This window comes from Strix uralensis, chromosome 1, assembly GCF_047716275.1.
Source record: "Strix uralensis isolate ZFMK-TIS-50842 chromosome 1, bStrUra1, whole genome shotgun sequence".
Taxonomy (NCBI): Eukaryota; Metazoa; Chordata; class Aves; order Strigiformes; family Strigidae; genus Strix; species Strix uralensis.
Genome location: NC_133972.1, coordinates 122,729,702 through 122,755,497, shown reverse-complemented (window position 1 = coordinate 122,755,497; position 25,796 = coordinate 122,729,702). Strand labels below are relative to the sequence as shown.

At 36.6% G+C, this 25,796-nt stretch overlaps 1 protein-coding gene across 6 annotated transcripts in view; it reads right to left on the bottom strand.

Moving 5' to 3' along the window:
• Positions 1-25,796, bottom strand: part of MIB1 (MIB E3 ubiquitin protein ligase 1) — an 82,627-nt gene that overhangs the window by 34,779 nt on the left and 22,052 nt on the right. For all 6 annotated transcript variants that reach the window (XR_012630267.1, XM_074879334.1, XM_074879343.1 and 3 more), the window contains 8 exons: positions 24,062-24,128; positions 20,078-20,282; positions 18,300-18,483; positions 17,845-17,989; positions 16,573-16,706; positions 15,441-15,548; positions 11,456-11,653; positions 8,798-8,949 (listed from right to left, as the gene is read on the bottom strand). Coding sequence is in view for 5 of the 6 variants with exons in the window: in XM_074879334.1 (XP_074735435.1) it covers positions 8,798-8,949; positions 11,456-11,653; positions 15,441-15,548; positions 16,573-16,706; positions 17,845-17,989; positions 18,300-18,483; positions 20,078-20,282; positions 24,062-24,128 (1,193 nt within the window). In the remaining variant the exon portion in view is untranslated. The remainder of the gene's footprint in view (positions 1-8,797; positions 8,950-11,455; positions 11,654-15,440; positions 15,549-16,572; positions 16,707-17,844; positions 17,990-18,299; positions 18,484-20,077; positions 20,283-24,061; positions 24,129-25,796) is intronic.

The following is a 25,796-nucleotide window of genomic DNA, read 5'->3' as shown; positions in this document are numbered from 1 at the left end:
TGTAAGCTGTATCTGACAGACCCTTAGAAGTAAAACCCATACTGTACATCAAATATTTAACTACTATTCTAAACCAAGGTGCACAGAGTTTGACAAAACAGGGTTAAATTTGGGGTCTGTTTCTTTGAGGTTGGTTTTTTTTTTAGTTGTCATGAAATATTTCAAGTGTGGACAAGATTTTGACTGAAGCAGGTGAGTGCCAATTTTAAAAAATGAGAAAAGCTCCTTGCAGAAGTGTTGAATAGGTATTAGCTTTCATATGTGACCTTTGGCCTAACAATCCAAGTCCTGTCACAGCAGTTAGAGGTTGTTTCTTAATTCAGTGTCATCATCTTTACAACAAGCAGGATCACCAGTGGAAGGTGCTGCTGCTGTTTTGTTTGGGTTTTTTTTAAACCACTCTGAACTAGAGTGGAAATAAGTATAAACTCTGCAAAGAGTTTGCAGAACCCTGGATGGGATGCAAAAAGCATGGAAGTGGGATTGGGGAGGGTAGGAAAATAAGTTTATAACTGCCATATTAGATGAGTCTCTACTTCCCTTCAGGACACTAGGTGCAAACTGTACACCAGCATGGAAATCTGCTAGAAGACCTGGGAGGAAGCTGAAGTTTTTACAGTGGAATACAACTACGAATTCCAAGAAAACACGTTGCAAAGCTGCCAGCGATACAACTCTCCACTCAAACGTGGTTACTCAGAATGAACAGCAAGAGGCTGCAAAAATCTGGAAAAGCACTTCTAATGTCCATACCATCCCAGAACAATGAGCTATAACCGGCTTTAAGCCACTGTGCAGGTAAATTGCATTGCAAAGTTCAGTTAGAATAGCAAGTTTACTTTCTACCATCAGTTAATCATAGCATTGTTCTTCCAAAGAATTGTCAGCCTGAGTTTTACCTAATGACAGCAACAGAAAGCAGCAAAATACTCTTCAGGCTCATCTGACAGGTAGTCAAGCAACTCTATGTGTACCTGCTCAGAGCACATACTTCTTTATGTACCCATATGAACATACAATGCTATGGAATGTAAAGAAGTATGTATTTTTGGCAGGCATGGAACGACCAGTAAGAGGAAACTAAACAGCTGTTGGAAGAAACAGGTTTCCCTCTTGTTTGAATGACATTCATGTGACAAATTAGCTTGCTAAGGGTCAGCTGGTATTGCCAAAATAACTCATACTTGTTAGTAACAAATCACAAAACATTTAAGTAAGTGACTATAAAAGTGGGTAGGAAGAATTGTTAACAGCTGATAAGCAGAACATTAGTTGTAAACAAAGAATTCAAAACAAGGCTGGAAATGAACCTTGAAATGCACTGATTGAGACTGCTGCAAAATTTATCATTAGTGCTCCTCACTTAATAGATTCTAAACTAAACTTAAAAGCACGATTATCAGAATGTATCTCATTAAAAACAAGCCACTGTTCTATTAATCACAGCCCGTTCTGTGTACTTCAGATAGTAGTATTAAAATTTACATCTACTATAGAATATTTAATCTACAGGTTGCAACTAAGACACAAGTAGAAACAGCTCAGAAATTAAGGCTGTGATTTAGAGAAAAGAACAGCCAAAATATGAGTATGATAACTTCTGTAATTCAGTATATGAGACTTAAGTTAGAATTTTCTCCAAATCAGCACTTGTTATGCTCACTGAGCTCTTCGATACAAAGTGCGGTGTCAGGTTTATGCACAGAAAGTGACAATACAGAGATTTCTAGGCCACAGTTGCTAGTCAGCGGATTAAAGCTATTGACAGATTCCTAAATGAAAACACAAATGACAACTACAACCTAAAAGGTAAGTTATCTTAAATACTATTTTTAAATAAACTTGGATTTAAAATTAATTCAGCTTAAGAAAATTGGCCATGAAAATACGACTTTGTAGCATCCAGAAAATTGTAAGAACTACATGAGAAATAGTTCTGCAACAGTTTCAAGTTCTAAAAATGGTATTAATTAAAATGTCCGGGTGCACACCATCCCTAAGACACTCAACATCAAATTCAGGAACAAAGAAAAATATGAGGAAAGACCTCCCAGCTCATCAATCCAGCCATTCCTATTTGTGACAGCAGCCTTCTAAAAGCAGTTATTAAATAGGATACATCCATGGTAAGTAGGCACATTTGGCCCAGATTAAAGATTCTAACTGTAGCCCTGTGCTTACTAAAATGCCTGGGAGAAAAAAACCCAAGAAAAATAAAAAATGGCAGTGCAAGATTTTTAGATGGAGAATCTTAAATACTCACATAATTCTCAAATAGCTAATACTATACATAGCCTGCTATTTTTATTATCTGAAACTACAGAATAACATATATACAAGAAGAAACATTATCTTACCAGAACCATTTTCTTAAGTAAAATATTAATATTAGTTTTATAGCTATTTCTCTTATAAGCAGATATTTTGGCATGAAGTCTACAGTATCTTAACGTCTAAATTAAAACCTGGCTTATAGTGGGAAACAAATCAAATTGTAGTAGCTTTTCTAAATGGAGCAATGCTACTGAACTCGATCATGCTCACAGAAGCAATCTGGTATTACCAACAGCTTTACAGAGGGGTTAATTGCTATATGTTTACTTCTTTTCCTGAAGAGTTCCTGTCCTCACCACCAATTCATTTGGCTTCCACTACATAATGAGACCAACTTTTTAACAGCTTAAATTTATTTTGAAAGGTTTCTGGTAACAATTCATCATGTTGTGTTCCTTCTTGTCTTCTTTGTATAACATTGCAATGCTATTCCAAAACAAAATGACAGTTCAGAGTGATACAAAAGTTAAAATTATATGTTGACATTGCTTCCTGCTAGTTCATGTTAGCATATCTCTAAGAATACATACCCAGTCACTCTAAAATGTCACATCCATCACTTAGATCAGCTGTTCAATTTTAACCAAGCACACGTTGAACTTTGGGCATCTGCTGACACAGTTGTAACTCAAACATTTCAACTGTGTGACTGACAGGGATAACAGATGCTGACATTATCAAATGCTACACGGCTTTTTTTCCACAGCCGTTTTTTGTCCCGATATGGCCAGTACATGAAACTGTATTGCCATCCAAAAGCGCACTTGAGCAGCTGTATCTGTAAAACAGTTCCTGTATAACTGGTAAAAATAGAAACTAATTTTATAGCCATCTTAATGCTTAAGTCCAAGTGACACACCTGCTATGTTTCTATTAAGATACATGGTGTTGGGAATATATTTACAAAAAATCTTCTCACCAGCATCAGACTATGAAACAAACAGATGTAGACTATACTTGACATACTCATTACTAGTGAATGGCTTGAACTAAGGTTGCCCCCTACTTCCCACTGCAGTCAAAGCTCAAAGAGTTCAGCATACAACATAAAAATGGTATGTGACCATGCACAAGTGTATCAAGGACCTTAATTTAGAAGAAATCAGATGCAACCCCAGATAATTCTTTGAAAGCTGTATTTTCCGGGCATTTAATGTTTTTATGTATGCTATCAGGGTAAAAAAAAAAAATTTAAAAATCTATCCTGCTATATTATATAATCATTCCTAAAAAGTTAATACTAACTAGAGATATAGTAATGGAATTGAAAGCACTTGACATTTATACTTGTGCTAACCAACGACAGCATTAAAGCAGCTGCAAAAGGGAACCTGCCAGAAAATGAAGGGGGGGGGGGGGGGGGGGGGATGGCAGGGGGAAAACCAAAACCACCTTCCCTAGCAGAGTTTAACATAAAGAGGCGAGGGAGCATGAGTAGAAATTGTAAGACTACAGTTTCTGGTCACTACTCTAGAATTTCATTACTGCAGACAGAAAACTGTTAAAATTGTAACTGTAATTTGATTTGAGACTCATCCAAAGATCCTCAAGGAAGTACTCAAGGAAGGAACAAACCTGGATACTGTACAGGCCTTTCTGGTATACAGCTTTCTATTTTGCTGTCTCCAAATTAGTGAAGGAATTTAAATTTGCACTGACTAGAAACAAAACGTGTAACACGGAAGAAAGCCACATGTTCTTTGTGAACTGTTCATGTACTTGAAAATGTGTTACTGAATTATAACCTTCCTGCACTCCAATGCTTTGCTAAAGCTGGTAAAATGGAACCAAATCACCTCTTCAATGGATTTGGTCCCCTTCAACCAGCTGTAGCTATGCATTGATCACTACAGGATTTCTCATTGGTTTAAAACTGGACATTAAGTCTGCTCAGAGTAATTATGCAGTCTTCTCTGTAGTTGAGTTCACTTATTCTAGGCAGCTTGAAGATGGAATTTAACAAGGAGTGTAGCAAATTCTGTATTCCAAAATTTCAAGGTTTTACTTGTAAATAAACAGCTACTGGTGTTTAATATTCTGTCCACATTCAGTGAAAATTGATCTCTTACAACATTAATAAAGAAGATAGGTAAACAGTGAAATAAACACATTTTCCAATGATTTACTGTCTCTTGTATTTTTCCTGAAGTCTGTTGCCCTTTGTAACAGAACTGACCAAAAAAACACTTGATCAAAAGGAAGCAATCATGAACAGCATTGGCAACAGAGGGAAAGTCTGCTTTCTGGGCACCTCTCTTCCCATGCTGCCGCTCCCCCCCCCCGCCTTTTTTTTATTGCACAAGGGAGGGAAACTCCCTTGTATGTGCCATCTTGCACATGCTGGGCATATTATTTACTATTTAAAGATAACAAATTTGTCACTGACCTCAACAGCTACAGGCTAATCTGCTATCTAATTATAGGTCTGCTCACAGAGATTATATTTCTTCTCCAAATCAACTTGAACGAAAGTCTTCTTTCAAAGCATTTTCTGACATAATACTTTAATAAGAGGTTTTAGGAGCATGCTTTTTTTTCCACTCAGCTTCAACTAAGCTTCAACCTACACTTACTGTCAGAACTGCAACTATGAAAGCAAAAAATGACAAGTAATTGTACAACTCTATTACCTCACAACTGGTCTCTGAGAACCTCAACAACAATACAAGCACAAAAGTCCCTGAAACACTCCTTAGCACTGAGTACAGGTGAGAAACCCCACCTCTGAAATACATGCTAAAAAACATGTAAAAATTTCACTGTCAACCAGTTCAAACCACCTGCAAGTCTAAAAACAAGGAGAGATCTACTAAATAAGACAACCATGGCGAAAAAGTATAATTCCATTTTAAACCAGTCTCCTACTTGCTAGTTTATGGACATAAAGATGACTTACTCCTTGCTATTGGACAGCAATACATGAAATCTGCATCTTATCCCAGTTATGTTAATTTTTTTGATTTAAAGTCCGGTAGAATTTATTGCTGTGAAGAACTAGTCCTACGCATGTGCAAAGTCAGGTCAGCTCTAAAAGCAGCCTCTATTTAAGATGCTAGCTGCAGTATGAATAAAGCTCTCTTCACAAGATACAATGCAAAGCTAAAACTAACTGGGGCAACGGATATAAAATACGCCTACACTTCACAGTCATGTCTTCAGCTCAAAAATCTGAAGTCACAGGTATGCGAGTAGATCAAACATAACCAAGAGTTGATAACATGGAAAATAACCAATCTGTACTGTATTTTCAAATTTTACTCTCCTTTTTTCTGTCTGAAAAATCTCATTAACACTGAAAAGGCAAAGTCTGCCAAGCTTTGAAGTTCACAGTACTTTGAAAAAACTCCAAAATAAATGCACTTTTAATACGACCGACTCAGTTAATCATGAACAAGAAACCATGTATCAAACACAGTCTTCACTTCCCCACACATCATTTCAAATTTCTTTTTAGCTCTCCCATGCACAAGTTTAAAGCTACCTACAACATAAACTGAGTAACATCCAATCTACATTTCAACATTACACATCAACATGAAAACCAAAAGTTCTGTTCCTATACCAGTTCACTAGGTGCAAACAGAAGCAAATTATTAAAAGGAAAAATATTCCACTAATAATAGTGGGTAATAGGATGCTCTCCAAAACACGCTATACCTTAACTTCTGGAAAACACTACCAAACTGTCATGAAAGATTAAGTGCTGAAAAATAGCTAAGGTATCTGACATAAATATTATAAGAAAGATAGCAGTTTATCTAATAATCACATATTTACAATAGAATACAAGTATTAATTTTCATATGAAAAGTTTAAAACCTCCAAATGTTCTCCTCAGCACAGTTTGTGTGGTTTTTTGCTTGGAGATCTATCTCCCTACTGTTAGTAAAGGCCAGTACTGAAGCAAGAAGCAGAATAGGTTTTTCACTGAAAATGAAATTAGTTTCAAACACCTATTTGATATCAACTATAAAAAATTCTATAGAAATCTAGTTCACTTTATTGTGGTATCCACGCACTTAGCACATGCATTTATTTTATTATCAGTAACTAGAAAGATGGATGTGGACTTTACATTTATAAAAATAAAATACTATGTATGTAAGCATTGTTAGATACACACACAGATGCATACACGCTTATATACATATAAGAATATATGTTTAACTTCTATAAAATAACATTTCTGTATATATTTATATATTTGACCTTAAGGGGAATTTAGTGCACTGTATTCCATATAAGGGACCAACAACTTGAAGCCACAAACACTCCAGTTTAGGTGCAACAGGAAAACTGAGATTATGAAAGATAGGTCCTTAAGTAAGGTTTCAAGCTGAATATATTACGTACTGCTTGTGACCCACACTAGCTACAAGCTAAAGTTCAGGTGGTTATTTTTAACAGTGTTTTAAATAGCTTGTGCTTAGTGCATTTGACAGATTAGTAATATCCATCGTTCCATATCAGATTAGAAAAACTAAGTGGCAAAAATGAAGTCTTTGGTTTCATTCAAAAAGAGGTCAGTGGTAGAACTACAGAATCAACAATGAAATAAATGACCATCACCAAAATCTTAAAGAAAATAAAACTTAACTCCTAAATGAATCAAATGATTATAATGATTTTTTTTGGCCAGGACAAAAAAAAGTTTAAAATTTTCCAAATAATTTAATTTGCTTTTATTTTCATTAATGTCTTTCCAGGTTGATGTGTAAAATACCTAATTCTGAGAACAAATGAAACTACTACTTCTAAATGAACAAGTAAAACCACTATTTTTCTCTAAAGAGATACAAGATTCTCTCTTTTTACATGCTTCAGAAGCACTCAGATGTAACTGCAACCAAAAAAGTAGGTATCTTAACAGCTTTAGATACCTAACAGTTTTAGATGCAAGTGAAAACTCATGTATGGGGTCAGGGACCTACACAGGGTTCAAATCACTAATACTAGAAATATTTTCCTGTTCTTCCAGTAAAAGATTTTGTAAAGGAGAGAGGACTTTGGGAAAAATTACGCTGTGCCTCACATTCTGCCAGCTGTCAAACTGACCCAGTCTGAAATACAATCTGTATCCCTCCATCAAAGAAAAAAGCTTGCAGCTCCTAAAACATTCACCCACAGAAAAATCTTCAGCATCCCTACACGAAGAGCTTTTTTTTTTCTATACGTTTTTCCTGCATCTCACAACAGCCTAAAGAAAGCACTGCAGAACAAAAAAACTAACAAAGAACTACCCTATTTCAGTAACTGGAAACAGTACTCCTGGCAAATGCTGTTAGTAAATATGGAGAATTCCCATGAATTGAGTAAGTTAGACTTAAGTCAGACTTCAAAGAATTGTCTCCTGAATCGCAAAAATAAGCTCCCTTCACTAGGTCCTCAACATGTTCTCCTACAGACCTTTTATGAACACTGTAGACAACTGTAAACACATTTATTGTTCCTATCAACACTTCCAATCCATGCTTTTACTTTGTGAAGTGTGCTTCCATTGCATATACACATCTAAAAGCTTATGTTTACATTTTAACTATCAGTCTTGATGGCTATGTTCTAAGAGACTTACCCAGATTTTATTCCCATACATTAATACATTAATATACAGCCTTATTTATCCAATTTCTCTCAACTGAAAAGTAGCAGAATTTAGTAAAGTTAAACAAGTTAACACACACGTCTCTTCTTTCATGTAAGCTATCCCAAATTCTCCACCACACAATTAACATATTGAAGCCTTGCTACACTGACAGCTCTGAAGAATACCGTTTATCCACAACATAAGCAACCAGCAGTGCAGCAAGTTTTCCATGAAGTTCTATCTATGCAATACAGGTTTTGAAAGCTGTCTTAATTGAAAATTGAATGTAGATGTATAGCATGCAGCTAGCACAACAAAAACATACCTTAAAACTAACTTCTTCAGATAAGCTGCTAAATAAAGGCAAAATAAGAAATTCCTTCTATACATACTTTTAAGAAAACAAAATTAAGTGTTTCTTATACTGACAAATACAATTTAATACAAAAATCCTAAGATCACTTTATTACTGCATGGTATCTTTATTAATTATTCACAAATATGTATTTCTTTAAAACTCAAATCCCTTGCCCAATTCCAGTATCTGAGAAGGGAAACATTTTTACAAATCCTATCTTAAGATCTTACTTCATAATTTACTTACAAAAACATTTATTGGCAAAACTTTACACCCACCATATGATATTTCCCAGGGATTTGGAGTTACCTGAATACAGCATTAAACTGAGAGGACTAATAGCATCATTCTAATAAGGACTTCCCAGGTATTAGAAAGACGCACATCTGAGCAACATCAAAATTTAAGAAATAACTGCATGTAGGTTTAAGGATGTTTTGGAAGAATGCTGTAATTCTACCCTCCCATGCACTTGTTTTCCTTTTACAATAATAAAATAATCCTTAAAACCAAATTTTTACCTAGGGTTTCCTCTTAGTGCAGCATGGTGAAGAGCATTAAACCCATTGTTGTTGGTGATAGTAACATCTGCTCCAGCTTCTAACAACACAGCAAGGATGTCATCACGCTTTTTACTTATTGCATCATGAAGGGGAGTGTCACCTTCAGAATCCTAAAATCAGAAACAGCTTACATCAATTTTTACATGCATCCACATCAAAGAAAAAAAGATGCTTAAATATCACTAGGAAAACTGATTATACAAACACAAAAACAGCTCTTCAGACCTAAAAGCACTGCTATACCACACAGTTCAGAGCAAGCTACTTTCTGATCTTGCTCTGGGTTTTGCAAACCCTTCAGTGAATTATCTCACCCAGTGCTCCAGTCTTCTATAAGTACGCTACTACCAGAACTCAAGCATGCCTTGCATCTGATCGTACTGAAGGCACTGGTGCAGACATCAACTTCTCTATGCCTCATATCCAGATGGAGTTGATGTCTAAGTTACAATTTATGAGTAATAGAAGGACATCAACAAAAATTAACATGAGGAGACTAGCCAGACAGGGAGAAGACGGGGAATTTTGAGTGCTGAAAGCTAAGATTGAGCCAGCAATTAACCATATAAAAGACAATACCAAAAAGACAGTGTGAAATAAAAGCATAAGCAAATCAAAATAAAATGCAGTCCAAGTAATAAACTTAGGCACATCTGTTGTTTTAACTGAATCAGATCATTTTCCATGAAGCAAAGGCCAATGTCATAAACAATACTAAGCTTTTAAACTTGTTATGGCCAATACCAGATTATATTACACAAGGTACATGAAAATATTTCATAATTGAACAGGCAAAGAATTTATATTTTTAGCTTGACATTTTATTTTTCAAATATCCCAAATAAGGGAAAAATACTTTTTATTCCTAGAAGCATTTTGTACATTACTTATTCAAGGACCCAAATGGTTGGACTGAAAAGGAATGCCCTAGACTAACAGTGAGAAAACACATCCATTTAAGCTTATTTGCTGCTATATAGGCAAACTCTCTAGATTTATGCTTCCAGTAAAATTCTAACACCATATAAGTCAGGAAGTCTTTTGTCACTGACACTGACTCAACTGCAAACTAACACAGGAACTGAACATTCTAGCAGTACACTAATATGAAAACAAATCTTTACAGTGAGAATCCAACACTGCTAAACAAAAAGTGCCAGAACACAGAAACACTTGAACCAGTGTGAACCACTTTGCCAAAACTAAATTACATAGCTCTTATTTAGTTTAATTGATCATATTTCCTGAATTTACTGTTTACAGACTAACATATGTTTCTGTTTACACAGTGAATTGGCTTGAGTAGTAGAGTGCTGGCCAGTTAAATTCCAGTCATGCCTCAGTCTGACTCTCCTGTGCTCTCATCCACCAAATCAATCACCTACTGACATTTGCACATCGGGGTTCCTCAGCACAAATGCAGGATCTAAAAGTTCATTATCTTCAATGACAATTATATTTTCCAGATGGAGTTTCACAGCACCATTCTACTGAATTTTTCAATCCAAACAGACTTCTATAATTTAAAGTCAGACACATCCATTTTGGCTACCCATATATCATTATATGATACATAGTCAACCTTTATGGGGCTCAACACATCAGACTCCTTATTATATCTACTGTTCAACAGATACTATATAGTGTCTGGATGGATGTTAGCTGGCTAACAGCTCACCCTTGGCGAGATCCACACAGTACCTACAAAGCCAAGTGGAAGCCGATAAAGAAACAATTGCTATATTGACTAATTTCAAGTTTGCTCATCTTTTTTTATATGGATATACAGCCTGGGGGAAAAAAAAAAAAAAAAAAAAATCACTGATTACTGACATGGCAAAACAAGGAGGTAAATGTGTTATTACTGCGTATCTTGATTTGCCCAGGACATTACAAATTTTACTTTCTGTTGCAAGCCTCTTCAAACTTAGCCATTCTGATTTGGTTTACTAATGCACTGCATGCAGCTGTATTCAGCTCATGCAGAATGTGGATGTCTGCTTATTTCATAGCAGGTTTCTACTTTACCTTCTCAACAGGAGGTTGCACTCACATGTCACAACTTCCGCCACATTCATTATAGATAAAACTCCCTGTGAAATTATGGTACTTGAGGCCCTATGCATGAGGGTTTTTTTAAAATGTTCTGCCTTTTATCGAAAAGAGAATCTGGCTAAATAGTTCTAACAATAATAGGTCAATTCTGAAAAAAAGGTTTCTTTTAACAAAACATTCCACAGTATCACCAAGCAAAAAATGCAAAGCTGTGCCTTGCAGAAGGAGCAAACAGCTGTGGATTCAATAGAGGAATTAATCTGGAGAGAAAGTTAAAAATTACAGATAACTAAAGTCTGAAAATACTAATTAATATTGACTGGCTAGAATAAATCAGGTGCCTATCTCGTTGTCAAGAAAACAAATAAGATTTAATAGCATTTTTATTACAGCTGATCACATGTTGGTGTAGATGCTGAGACAGATAACTTCAGAAGGTCCATTCCTTTCAAATCCCGTTTTCCATTATTCTTCTGTCACCTACACACAGCATCTATATACAGCAAATCATAAAATTCAGTAGCTAAAAAGTGAATCTACATTAATATTTACTTTACTTACCTGGAGACTAGGATGGCAGCCAAAGTCCAGTAAAGTCTTCACAACTTGCAGATGACCTTTGTTGACAGCAATATGAAGTGGAGTCTGCCTGCGTTTGTTGCGAGCGTTCAAATCTGCACTGCCTCGGTGCAAAACCTCTATCACAGCACCTTCATCGCCAAAGGCTGCATGATGGACGGCCCTGTCTCCATCTTTGTCCTAAAGTAGAAACGTTAATTTGACCCAGGATGTCACGCATTTCCTTTGCATTTAAACAATATTAAAAAACTGAAAAATTGTGCATATTTGATTTCTTAAAAGAGAAAGAAAAATTAGACAACTATGGTACCATTCAAATACCTAATTAGAACAATTGCTTAAACCACAGTAATAGAGGATGAAGAGTCTGTTCATAAACATCTATGACATATTATATTCTATACCATATATAACTATCGCCCTGAATCTTTGTGTGATGTGTTCATCAGAAACTCAAATAGATTCAAGTGGGTTTTTACTACAAAACAACTACTGTCAAAAAAAACCCGCCCACGAACAAAACACAACTCCCAAAACCCCCAAAAATTACAGCCGGTAACTGAGGGTAACCCTTCCTTGTAACCCAGGAAGCATTACAGATTCCAAATCACAGTGTAAGACAAGAGAATTGCCTTGTTCATACAATTAAGCAAGTATTTATTAGGTTTTATTATACGTGTTTTAGTTTTCTGTTAATAAAACTTTTCCAAAGGAAATTTTGGATTGATGATGAAATTAATTAGAAGTTCTGGTTCTACGATGACGATTCACAGCATTAAAGCTCTGATTAAATTCAGTTTGTTTCAGTTTCATCCAAACTGAGAGTTAAGGTATTAAAGTCATAAATTTGTCAGTCTGGATTATTTTAACATCCATAAAAGTGGACTGTACTACATGAAAAATTTTAAAATATTAATCAAGTGATTTCAACATTAATGACAGTAAACAAATTTAAAAGTAGAATGGAAGGTATATAACAGGTTTTGATGAAATAAAAACTTCCGCAAGCTAGTTTCTAACTAAATTTTTGTGCACAGTGGAATATTATATGTATTTGTAGGATTTATTTTTGACAGAGAAATACTGAAAACTGTAAGGAGAAAATCATGACTGATCAAGGGTGCACTGGATGTCTCTCTTGTATAAACTCAGTCTCTCTCACCAATTTGCTTCTCCTTCAGCAATGTCTTTCAAAAGTTACTTTTATGTGTAACACAATTCTAATATACTTTACATCAATGCAAAAATGAATAGTTCTTAGAATAAATTGTATTTACATAATTACAAGATAACAATGAGACTATTTACAGCATTTTAAAAAACTAAGGATACTTATCTGCTAATTATGAAATATATCTTTTTGGAAATATGAATTACAATTTTCAAGATGGCCAGTGCAGTAAACAGGAGTTTCAATAGCTTTTGAAAACAGTATCTTTTTATGCCTTTCAAATCAACTCATGCTACAAAATTGTTTTTTAAGATAGCAGGATACCTTCTCAGGCTCATCAACACAAACAGTCAAATGAAGCCAAAGTTTGCCCATTTGGAAGGGGAAAGGATCAGAAAGGGGAACTTCTCTAAATGTCTCATCTGGTTAGAAAGATAATCATGATGTAAAACTTATCAAGAGCACGACAGTAGTGTTATACTGCTACAACATTTATATTCAGAGAGCACTTTGTTTCACAGGTATGTGGTAATTTGTCTTTTCATACTTGCAGTCTGCAATGTACACGGAGACACTTGCCGATCAAACCCCATATAATTTCTTAAATATTTTACAGTCTTAACATAATCCAATTTTGAGACACAAACCCCTGATTTTATAAAATCTTAAGGTATAGAACTCCTGCTTTAATGAGTAGAGGTCCAAGAAAGTGCGTGCCTTTTTTTTAGCTCAGCATCAAAACAAGTAATCTCAGGAGCTAAATCCTACTGTGTAGTTTCTACACAATGGCATATTAATACACCTAGAAAAAGCTAGCAACTAATTAAGTGTCTGTACTAAGACTTATACTTAGATACACATCTAAATATTAAAAGCACTATATTTCTATACATGCCAACACTATACTTCTATACATGCCAACAATATAAGTCAGTACTGTCAATGTAGTAACTGATACCCATTAATTTCTGCAGACTAGAAGGCTACATATTTTTACTATGTAGTATCTACACCAGGCTTTTTGAGCTCCATCAGTAACAAATTTTCTTCCAACTAAACAGAGGCCCCTTGTACTCTACATTAAGCTGACAGACACATAAGAACAGAGAAGACAATAATATGAGAGCATCCCCAGAATATGTGATCATGAATGTATAGGCTCTGCAGCAGAAACTATAGGTGTAAATATATCCAACTTAGCTATAAAGCAGGCAAAGTAAGAATTTTTTATCCACTACTTCCATGCCGTGGACCACAACAGTGAAGTAAACAGCCTATTTTTTTTGCTCTCTGCTTAATGGGATGGCTCTGCTGGGTCTTCACATCATTAATTCATAGACAGCTGGCATTTTTTAAAGCCCAGAACATATAATCATTACTCTAATCATATTATATATGATTAATATTATAATAATGAATGCAATTATGTAATTAAGTAGGAATTTCATCTTCACAAGCAACTCAAAGTAACATGAAAAAGGCTTGAAAATTCAAATAAAATCCCTGAAAATTTTTAATGCTAGCGTTATGAGCCTTCTGAAGCCTGAGCAAACATCAACTCCTAACAATTCTACTCCCAGCAGATTACTAGGTGTATTACCTTGAAGCTGTTTAAGCAGTGTTTCTACTTCCCTAATGCTTCTAACCCTACCTTATACCAGAAAAGAAAGTATTAGTCTACCGCTTGATTAACACGGCAGCTTTGATGCTGTAGTACAGATGAAAAGTAGCTTAGTCTAGTTTAACAGTATATGCTATGTATTGCAGTGAAAGCACTACTTCTAAAATTAAGCTACTTCACAGAAACCAGACCACAGCAAGTATGTATTCCATAAAATCTAAGCCATCTGCACAATTTAGCAGAAAACCGTTATGTAAAAGTAATGGTGTATCCATGAATATTTTGGTTCCAAGAATTACATCACTGCCTCTTTAACTTAACTCCTGTGTACCAAATACAATATAACGCTAAATGTCCAAGCATGTAAAGGTATTTTTCTGTTATGTAAACAACAACTAGACACACTATTAACTTTGAAGCATTCTGTTAGGCTTTAATTTATATTCTTAATAAAAGAAATTTGACAGATCCTTCTTGTGCTTCACAAAATGAGCAAAGGCTGCAATATCAGTGTATTCTGTGTAAGCAAATGAGGCAAAATCCATTCAAAATTAAAATATCACAGTATGCTAATTTTCTCACAAACAATAATTCTAAAAGACTTAAATGAAATCCTTCCACTTGGGGTGAAGTTAAAAAAAAAAAACAAAACACCAAACCCTGAGAAACTGGAAGCAGAGTTAGCAGTTCCTACCCAAAGACAGCGTTACTACTTTCTGCTCAAACTTGCTTTAGTTAAGAATGGAAAACTTTCTCCTAACTGAACACTGTACGTAAGAAGCATGGCAAGTATCTGAAGTTGGAGATGCAGCATCCAGCAACATCTTTTTCTCTGAATGTCACAGGCAGTGTGCTAGCCTATTGCATTCTGCTGTTGAAATGAAATAAAGGAAATGCAGAAAAGGCTTCATCCACCACAATCATGTACTAGCTTCCATAGCTCTATTATATTAGCATTATATTTCACTTAATCAGAGGTGCTAAACAATTAGATAATGACCCTTTGTAATACTGTTAGTAGGAGGCTAATTTGGGAACGTAATCACAGTAAGAAAAGCAGTTTTTCACTAGCTCTGACATTTAAGAAGGCAACTCCAATAGAATTGTGATTTCTGTATGTAGCAAAGTTTAAAACTTCAGCAGACACAAAGCGTATTTTGAAATATTTAGGTTACCTCTGCTTCTACATCCACATTCTGTTTCAGAAGCAACTTCAAGATGTCGACATGGCCATTCTGACTAGCGGCTTGCATAGCTGTGTGTCCAGCACACTGTCCATTCACCTGGAAGCACATCAACACTGAGGTAAGTTGCAAGATACACATACATACCTATGAGACACTGTAGCAGTACACACGCAAGTGTGTTAGAAAACTTAAAGCAACAGCGTGCACATGAATGTATCAAATGAACAATTTTTAGACAGCTGTCTTTCTAGCACATAGAGATGATGTTCTAGGTCTTCTCTATTTCATTTGTATAGCGTTAGCTAGACTGAAGGAAAGAAGCAAGAAATGGATTTATTTCAACCATTAAGACCTTAACAGTAGTTGGATTAAAAACTTTCATCTTTGGGCTACTGTAAAGGCAAGATTTTGAGAACAGGTCTCAGAATATCAGTCCTCTACAGTATATTTAACTTCATTTTCTAATTTATGGCAACAACAGGAGTCAGTCTGAACAAAGTATCATGTACGGTGTAATCCTGAGCTACAAATCAATCCTCACAACTGAAGTTTATCTGCAAGAATTACTACTGCTGTAGTGAGAAAAATCATCTGATTGTGGTTTTAAAACACATTCCCTGAACGAATTCTTAAGCATTTTCTTTTAGACTTTTCAGTACTAGGTGATTAGACAAGTTAGTAAAAGGAATCTGACAGGGTACAGATTAAATGATATACCTTGTGAGTTAAAAAACCAAAACCCTCAACAACAGCAGCAAAAAAATCCCCTGAATCTACACTCCTTCCCTCTATCCCCTTCAAAACAAAAGAAGTTGAAGACCCTTACTAATTGGGAGTGTTTGGTTCTTTGCCCTGCCTCTGGCAGACAGAGGATGGAAGGTATTTTAATTCATGGCAGTCAACAGAACGCAAAATCTGTCCAGCGAAAAAGGGTGTAAAGCACTATATTCACACTCCCCTAACACATTTCATAGGACAACAAATGGGAGAAGAGACACTGGAATGAGCTATACTACTTCTATGCAGATACACTACTGACTGGCAAGGAGTATCTAGGACAGTTTTATTCCTTTAATATTTTAGGTCCCCAGAACAGGTCCTCCCAAAAGAGAACACTCACATCTACATCTGGCCTCTTCAGCAAGTCTTCCACTTTAGCAACATCTCCATTGGCAGCAGCTTTAACCAATTCTTCATTGAGATCTCCAGATTCTTGGGTTTCAAATAATTTCTTCAATAGCTGGGACAATCTCTCTGCAATTATTAAACAAAGGACAATTAAGATTACAATTCTAATCACACAAGAATAGAAAAATAACAGCTAAATTTGCCGTGTTCCTAAAGGCATGTACATCATAATACAAAAACCACCATAAAATGCAGCTGTAAGTTATTACTCATTTCTGAGTAAGCGCTGCACTCCAGTACCTGTTAGACAGTTGAGACTGTCACATCTGATGCTTCAAACCAAAGTTGACTGAACCACAAATAGCTTGTCTACCATGAATTTACATATTGATATAACAGGCTTAGTCTTCTAGGGTATATCCTGCCCTCTGTGATTTGAAACACTAAGTCATATTACTCTTCTAGCTAGTTTTATGACCACTGTGACTTAGTCTTTATTGTAGAAAACTCACTGTATCTATGTCTCCCTGGGAAAAAGTCTAGAAAGCTATGTAGAAAGGTTTCTTGGCATTAAAACAAGTATATGAAGAGGAAAAAACAACTAGCTATGACCAAAAAAAGGAAAAACATTCTAGTTTAATTGATCTGTGAAACAGCCAACAACGTAAAACACATTGGATAGTCTTTCTACCTCGTTATTACATGAATGAGAGCAGGTTCAATAGAACTGAAATGTGATTACACAGACACAAAATTACAGATCCCACTGTAATTAGTCAAAGGATGTATGACAATTTTAAGACAGAAATTTTAAGGAAAGAATATTATCCTGACTAACTGCTTGCAACAGATCCCTTGCTTATGCTTGCTATCCCACACCACCTATCAAACAAGGAGTCTGCTTGCTACAACCAGTGACACTCTCTTCACGCCTTAGTCCCTATTCCAATCTAATGCTCCTTCCAATCATTTAAATTTTAAAGGTCCTTAGAGCAGACCTCCGAAGACATACCTGCACTGTGGCCAAACAGAAACCCACATTCAATTTGGAGTTTTTGCACCTTATCAAGATAACAATCACCAACATTTCCATTGCCGACCTGCAAGCTTTTTCCTGTGTCTTTCTCAATGGTGTAACATCTATTAGCCAAATGCCAAGACTGAGTATTACTAACCTTGCATACAAACTATGCCCTTATTAACATTTTTTTAATTAACACAGATACTTGCCATACATATATTACTGGTTATTTTTCAAACTTACCACCAGATGCATTACTTATAGCCGATCCTGCTGATGCCACCTTCGAGACAGCTGCTGGATTATATGTCCAAGATGTCCCACAAACCTCTACCTTTAAGTCGCTGTCTGAATAGATCTGCTGGACCCGACCAACTTTACCTAAAGTCTGCATTAAAGAAAATGTCAAATGCAAATAATACTAAAAATATTTAGAAATCTGAATGTTTTATACTAAGTCACAAATTTTATGAAATCCATTGTTTAATAGTACAGTCACTAATACCTTTAGCTAAGTTTCATCAGGCTAAGCAGACTACACCTGAGCAAGTATTACACTGCATTTGATGAAATACACCTTCTCTAACTTAGAAGAAAATCCCTTTGACTCCCACAACCTCCAGGTATTATTACCAATCATAACTAGAAATATTATACAAGTTTTACCATTCTATGAATCCAAACATACAACTACTCACCGGAAGCATTGCTTCAGCCCACTCTCCATGACCTCTCTGAAGAAGCTTGATTCGCTCTAAGTCATAACATACTTGAACAAGGTCACCCACTTGAAATTGAGAGGTACCTCCTTCTGCACCTTGAGCAGCATCTCCACTTCGGACAACATTGGCTTTGGTGAGAACAGCTGGATTAAACGTCCACCTAGACAATGAATCATTTAAAGTAGGTTTTAAACATGCAAAGTGAAATATATGTTTACAAATTATCTGTTGGACAAGATTCTGCTTGTATGCCTACAAACTTTCTGCAGTTGGATACTATGGCGTATTTGTTGTTAACCATTTTTTGTCCATAAACTTGTCCGTGGCTCATTAGTTGAATATTTCCAGGGTAATCTTCAGAGATGTACATTTGTAAAAGCAATGAAGAAATGCCTTGCCTAAGGGGAAGCAAGCTGACAGCAGTATAATAGTCCTGAAAGCAGCTATACAGTTCATTTATTTTTCCAGGGAGAGATGACGACTCTGGTTGAAAAGGAGAAGATCCAAGCTGTCTCACAAAGGATTGGACTCTCAGGCAACAACATAGGAAGAACACAGAATTTTGCCCCCTCCCCCCTAAACCAAAAGCTGCAACATTCAGTTATAAAAATACTCTTCAATTAAATGGACATCCTAAATACACCTCAATTTTTGACCAAACTATCCTAATTTGTACTACAAATTTCACTGGTTTAGAGGCATTTAGCTGTTTTTATGCTGAGTTATATTCTAATATATAAAATTATGATCTCTCCTTTATGTGCCATTTGGTCTGAGGTCAACTTTCATTCAGCTATCTGATCTAGTTGAGAAGCATCAGATAATCTCTATAATGGGCAAAGTCAGGGAGGAAACCACAAGACAGAGCAGCTCCTCTCACTGGCTCTGCAGCTATGACTATCAGAAGAAAAGTCACTTGCATCCCCTTCAGCTTGTGTTAGCTGGGAAGACAGCTTTGTTTTGCATTACTTCGCAATATTAACAAACAATATCTTGAGGGAAAGCCTGAATGAATAATGCACTGTTAATCCTTTCTGGACAAAGTGAGCAGGTCAGTCTCCAGATAAAACTGAAATGATATTCCATTCATCAGCTGTTTTTTAAAGATAAGCCAAATACTTGAGAGCAAGACAACACAAAACCATGTGGACATATCAGCTCAGATCCAGCTGTAGAGCTGGGTTTGAATCCTGTTAGCATGGATGCAGCTCAAACTTAAAATCTAAACGGCTTTCAGGGAGTGGTTTTGGCAACAGCTTCCCCAACATTTCCCATTCTTGGTCCCTATTTACATAAACTAACCTTCCTTTGATAGATCTAGATCTTGACAATTTCACTCTATATTAGACAAGATCCCCAACATAAAAAGTTTGTCACCTGTTCTCTTAACCCATTTTCCTGAAAACCTGCAATGTATTGCTACTACCATTCTTCTTGGAATCATGGGATGCTTTGTAATTAAAAAAGAAACTACTGCTTAAAACATTACATGCTGGAAATAAGATAGTCCAGAATGTCATTACTTATTTTGGACTCAAATTTTTACCAAATGGGAGAAGCAACAAACTTCCTTTTCCCACTAAAGCATCTTTAAAGCTAAGTCCTCATTACACATTGTAGAAGGAATATAAAAACTCTCAAGGAAATCTTAATAGACACAAAAGGAGAACAGAATGTTTCAGGCACCAAGTGATCACAAGTGCTGAAGGCAAAGGAAGTTTGTGAGAATCAATGACAGAGGCTATATAACAAACCTGTTGCCACTTGGATACTGTACTACAATGTCATGATCCTCATCAATGCCACAAACTGTTCCAGTTGTTGTTAAAGTTTCAAACATGCCATCAGTCCATCCTCCGTGACCATGCTGCAAAGACTGTACAATTTCCAAATCAAGGTCAATGTTCACAAGGTCACCTATTTGCAGCCCACCAGGGTTTCTGTTACCATTTTGCTCACCTGAAATAAGAAAATATTTACATGACTACACTAATTTAAATTTCCATTCAATTTAAAGAGCAGAAGTTATTTTCTGAGACTTAATGCCTCTGCAACTGTAGTGGCCAATAGCAAAAGGGATTGAACAGGTAAAAAAGAATTCTGAACCTCTGGCTATGCAACTGGGTGTTTCTTGTTGATTTTTCAAGGCAAATAGCAATGACACTGCCAAACGCTAAAGACTTGTGACATGCTCCACCGTGGGCTCTAACCGGGATGGTAACAGCTATCGTATGGTGTTAGACATCCAGATAAATAAAAGCTCTGATAATTCTGAGAGTCATACACAAAGTGCCATCTATCCACTGACGGGCTGAAAGATAAGCAGAAGTCCCACAGAAAGTGGTTTTGAATTGGGTCAGTCCTTGAATGTAGAGAAAGCACTGGCAAAGGAATACCTCCAAAATGACCAACCATGAAAATCTTTAATCTTCTAAGTGGGGAGATGACTACAGACCGAAAAACAGCCTGCGAATTTAAAATTAAAACATTCTCCCTGGACAATGCCTGCTTTCAAAAGATGCGTCATAGCAAAAATTCATTAGCTGGAGGGAAATGGCATACATTCACACACGTCAAGGTGTGTTAACTGATGAGAGAACACACTTGTGGACCTCCTCACTGCCAGAACCAGAGAATGGTATCTGGTGCCATCCATCCACAGATCAGTACAACTGCAGAAGTCATGTAGATTGAGTTCCATGGCCAACATCAGTGGCAAAGGACAGGGTGAGCAGAGTTCCTTTAGTAATTTTGCTGTCTCTAAGGGGGGGAGTGAGTGTTTTCCTTCTTCCAAGCAAGAGGTAATAATGGAGAAAGGATCCTTGCACTCAATAAGTACAAACAAATAGCCTGACACAGAGACAAAAACCTTATTTGGAGGGAGACTGATTCCAGAGCCTGAAATCCACACCAGATGTTGGCAGCACTAGTTGCAGTACTAAAAGTCTCTAGCGGACAGAATGCGAAGAAGAGAATCTGATGCTACTGAAGGAAAAACTGCTGAGAAAGGAGACACAGCCATGAATAAATGTTCAGAGTCAATGGACTTTGACTTCTATGACCACTCAATGACTTCTTTCTGTCCTGGTCTTAGTTTAAAGGACCTACAGATGGAACAGTATTTTCAGTCTGCACCCTCCACCTTCACAGCAAAACACACACAACATGGAAAACAGACACTTCTGCAGAGGACAAAGTCAAAGATTAATTCTTCAGAAAACCTACTGATATGGAATTCACTAGACAGAAGACTTAGCAAACATCCCAGAGACAGCCCCAATGAGACAGGGAACTCTAAGGAAGATATATAAAACAGCAAAGAATTATAGAAGCATTAGTTGGAGAAAAGGATCTCTAGGGGTCATCTGGTGTGATATCCCACACAAAGCTGGACTAACAACCAGCTGAGGTCAGTTGTTGTTTTGCTTGAGTCCTGAAAGCACTCAAGGACTGAGGTTCCACCAGCTCTCCAAGTGACTTTTTCCAGTGTTACAATTAGAGCTGTAGGTGTAACAGAGAACTACTTCAATATCTGATTTGAACCTCTCGAGTCACTTAAGGCAGCCTTAAGGCCACTACCATTTGTTTTTATGCCATTTGCCACTACTGAAATTTTGGTGCCACTATTTTCAGTCACTATTCAACTGGTTGTAGGTGGCTAGTCAGTTACCTCTTAACCTCCTTCTTACCAGACTAAACAAGCCCAGCTCCTCCTCCTTGCAAATCATGTCCTCTCAGTCTCTTAACCACTCTACCAGGCCACCATCAGACCCCCTACATTTTCTCAAAACTGGGAGGGAAGAGGAGATGAACACAAGAGGAGAGGAATGACACAAGCAGGACACAAAATTCTAGACACAGCTTCATCACCACTCAGAAGAGTGGGATAATACCTTTTCCTGCTCTGTTGCCCACCACCTTCCTAATATAGCCTGCTATGAATTTTGCCTTATTTGCAATGACAGCACACCGCTGTCTCATTCAATTTGGTATTCAGTGCAACACCCAGGTCTTCCTCAGCAAGGCTCCTCACTCAGGCGTTCACAATTCCCAGTCTGGGAATTCCTGGTACATAGGCTTATTTCAAGCAGAGTGCAAAACTGCATTTCTAATTGAACTCCATGAGGTCTCCATTCACCAAATTCTTCGCTTCCTCAAGGCTCTTCTGAATAAAGCTTTCAACCCCAACCCTCTGCCAACTTGCAATCACCTGCAAATTGTCTGGGATTGTATTCTGCCTCATCATCAAGGTCACTAATGTGGTATTGAACAAAATCAGTCCCAGTATTTTGCCCCAACTACATACTACTCCATATTAATTAGGACCCTGCTGGAGTATTATTCATGCTCTACTTCAAATATTGCCAAGATTCAAAATTAACCTTCTAGTTTTTAATGCAAGTGTACATCTAAATTCACAGCATGAACATATCTGTGAACTATGTTCAGAAGACAAATAAAAGGGACAGATGTTCTAACAAAGAGTAAGACTAAGAAGGTGGAGCATAATATGGCAAGAATGACGAAATGAGTTCATCGTCATCCATTAAGAGCAACTTAATATAGTGGAAAGGGAAGAACTTAAAGAATAGTCTCCTACTATCTTTAGTGATTAATATTCATGCATTCAAATACAGTATCACCCTAAAAATAAGCAACATGCAGAAAACACAGACCTGTACTTTTAAAGCAAGAACCAAAATGAATAAAGGGCATGCATAAGAACATAAGTTTACCCCTGTAACAGCCAGTAAGACCCCATTACTACTTTTTTACTTTTATTCATGTCAGACTAAAATGACAAAATTAATTTTAAGTACACAAGCAAGATACAAAGGTCAGAGTGCCTTGGCCTTTTATACAATTCATCTACTTGACAGTCAATAGCTAACTTCTTGGACAACTTTTTTTCTCCTGATCAAAACAGTTACTGTTTTCACCTTTTCACCAGTGCTGTGAATAAAAGAACATACTTCAAGTACTCGTGCAAGGAATTAGATTAAGACTAGTAAACAGAGAATTCTCATCACTTTAGAAAAGTCAGTATTATCAGCTGAGCTTTTAATGCATTAAAGTATAATAAGAAACCCAAGAAGAAAAGCAAAATTTTCTCCAGTGTCCAGTTTTATGACCAGGTGTTTTACCAAGGAAATATACATTATTAAGAAATTTGTGCCCCATAATCTATAAACTTTATCCCAACTTGCCCATATTTCAAAAACCAAAACACCTGGCAATTATTTTTCATACTCTGCACATGTCTACAGCCCAGCTAAGACACTAGAGGAATAAATCAGTGCAGTAGCTGATATGGAAAACGTCAACCAAGATTACAACATATACTAGTATTAGTGAAGATAACAGGTTAAATTATATGTTTGAGTAAGTCCTGTTTATGGCCAGGTAGATCCTACTTCACTAAACATCTCTGAACGTTTATGACAGTCTAATAAGAATGCACATCTGTGTTTGACTCTTTAGAAGGATAGCGCACAAGACACAGTGAATCAATTTATTACTTAGTCAGCACTTCAGAGCTCTCTTGCCATCCACTTGGCACACTGACACCAAATACATTTAGAAAAGTGTTACAATTTATCATTAAAGCATAGAAATGCTACCATTTACATTTCACTAGTAAGCACAGTCCTTTTAGATGACATTTAAGAAGGAAAGCGAAATCCAGACTAAGTATAGTTTACACACATCAAGATAATTTTACTTTATCTTCAACTCACCTAACACAGGACAATGGTCTCTGTAGAAAGAGCCTCCTTTTGCATCTTGGACACATTTCAGGTCAGACTACGGAGAGAGATTGAGACAACTTTAGTCCTCCAGGTTAACATAAGTCAGTGAAACTAGAACTGAAATACACTCAATTAAGAAAGGCTGAAAATTATGTATACAAAAATCATGTCCCATGAAATCGTTACTGATGCATATAATCTCAAACACTTTCCCATCTATCAGCCTTGACATTCTGAACTTTTTAATAACCTTTACCAATACAAAAGGCTATAAAGGATGAGACATTTTTAACTCAGAGAAAGGTATTCAAACAACACAAAGCTCCTTTGCTTTGTTCTATAAAGTTATCTTTTTTTAAAAAAAAGTCTGTGCACACAAGCAAGGAAACAACATAGTACCTGCAGACAGTGCTCAAGGCCGCAGCCTTTCCTGTACTGATCATTTAATGCCTATCAGCGCTGTCCCCTCTTCTCAACCCTTTTTGACAGATACATGTTTAACTTGAAGAAAACCTGGGACCCAATTAATTTCCAATTAAGAATATACAGAACACAAGGATATTACTTTAAAAAAAAAAACCACAACAACACTACGCTGAGCTAAACATGGTATTTTTGAAAAGTTCTAAAACTTATCCTCCAGAAAGACTGTTTCATATTATCTGAGAAACAGAAGTTTCAAGTGTGATAACTAACTCGTATTCATAAAGCCAGTGGTGTTCCTATAATTCTCCTTTCCTCTAGGTTTTTTTCCCTGTGTAACCCTTAAAGCCAAATGGCTACCATCTGCCATTGCTCCTTATGGAACAATTCTCATGAAACAAAGGGCATTTTATGTATACGATGAGTTGGGGAGGAGATAGGAAACTATTTGCAAAATGTGTCAGAATATTCTATGGGATGGGGGAGGAAACAGAGGACAGGTGGTGGTTATGATATAAACAACCAGAACTAAACAAATGCTTTAATAATTATTTTTCCCACACCTAAAGTTTACTGACAGTCTGCGCTCCTGCAAAAGGATTAAAATGAAAACTCTCAAGTCTTCCAAATTATCAAGGCACAATACTACCCCAAAGACCTGTAACCACTAAGCAGCCAGAAACAATACAAAATTCAGCATATATCCTGATCTATAAAGAAGGTACTGCCACTTTTTCAAAAAGTGAAGAAAACAGCCAGATGAAAATAATGAGATTTAGCTGCTCTTCAAATCCTACAAGAAATCAGAGAAAGAGTTTGCTCAGCCCAGCAGCAGCAGGCCTGCAACAAAATGCTGCTACCCAGTGGGCAGGTGCTGGGTTTAACTCGGTCAGAGACAAAGGGGCTGCACTGACCATCCCAGATGGCAAACTCATTCATTCCCCCAGACCAACAGAGATTTAATGTGCCCGGGAGCACTTGGTCTCACCCACTGAATATAAACTCTTCATGCCATGCAACAACCAGCTGTCTGTGAAGGAGTCAAGAAGAGGTACACATGCAAGAGCTGTTTTCACATTCTTCAGAGCATTTAGAGCGCAAGAGCATCCTAAACAGTCCTCCTCCTAGCCAAGCAAAATCTGAGCAAAAGATCGCTTGTGTTACAGCAGGTGTTGATGTACAGAGCAGACCGATGGCTAAAAGCCAGCAGAAGAAATAAAATACTTAATTTCTGCTGCAAGATAGTAATTAGCTTTTTATTATTAGGAAGCAGGTTAAGATACCTTAAATTTTACAGAAA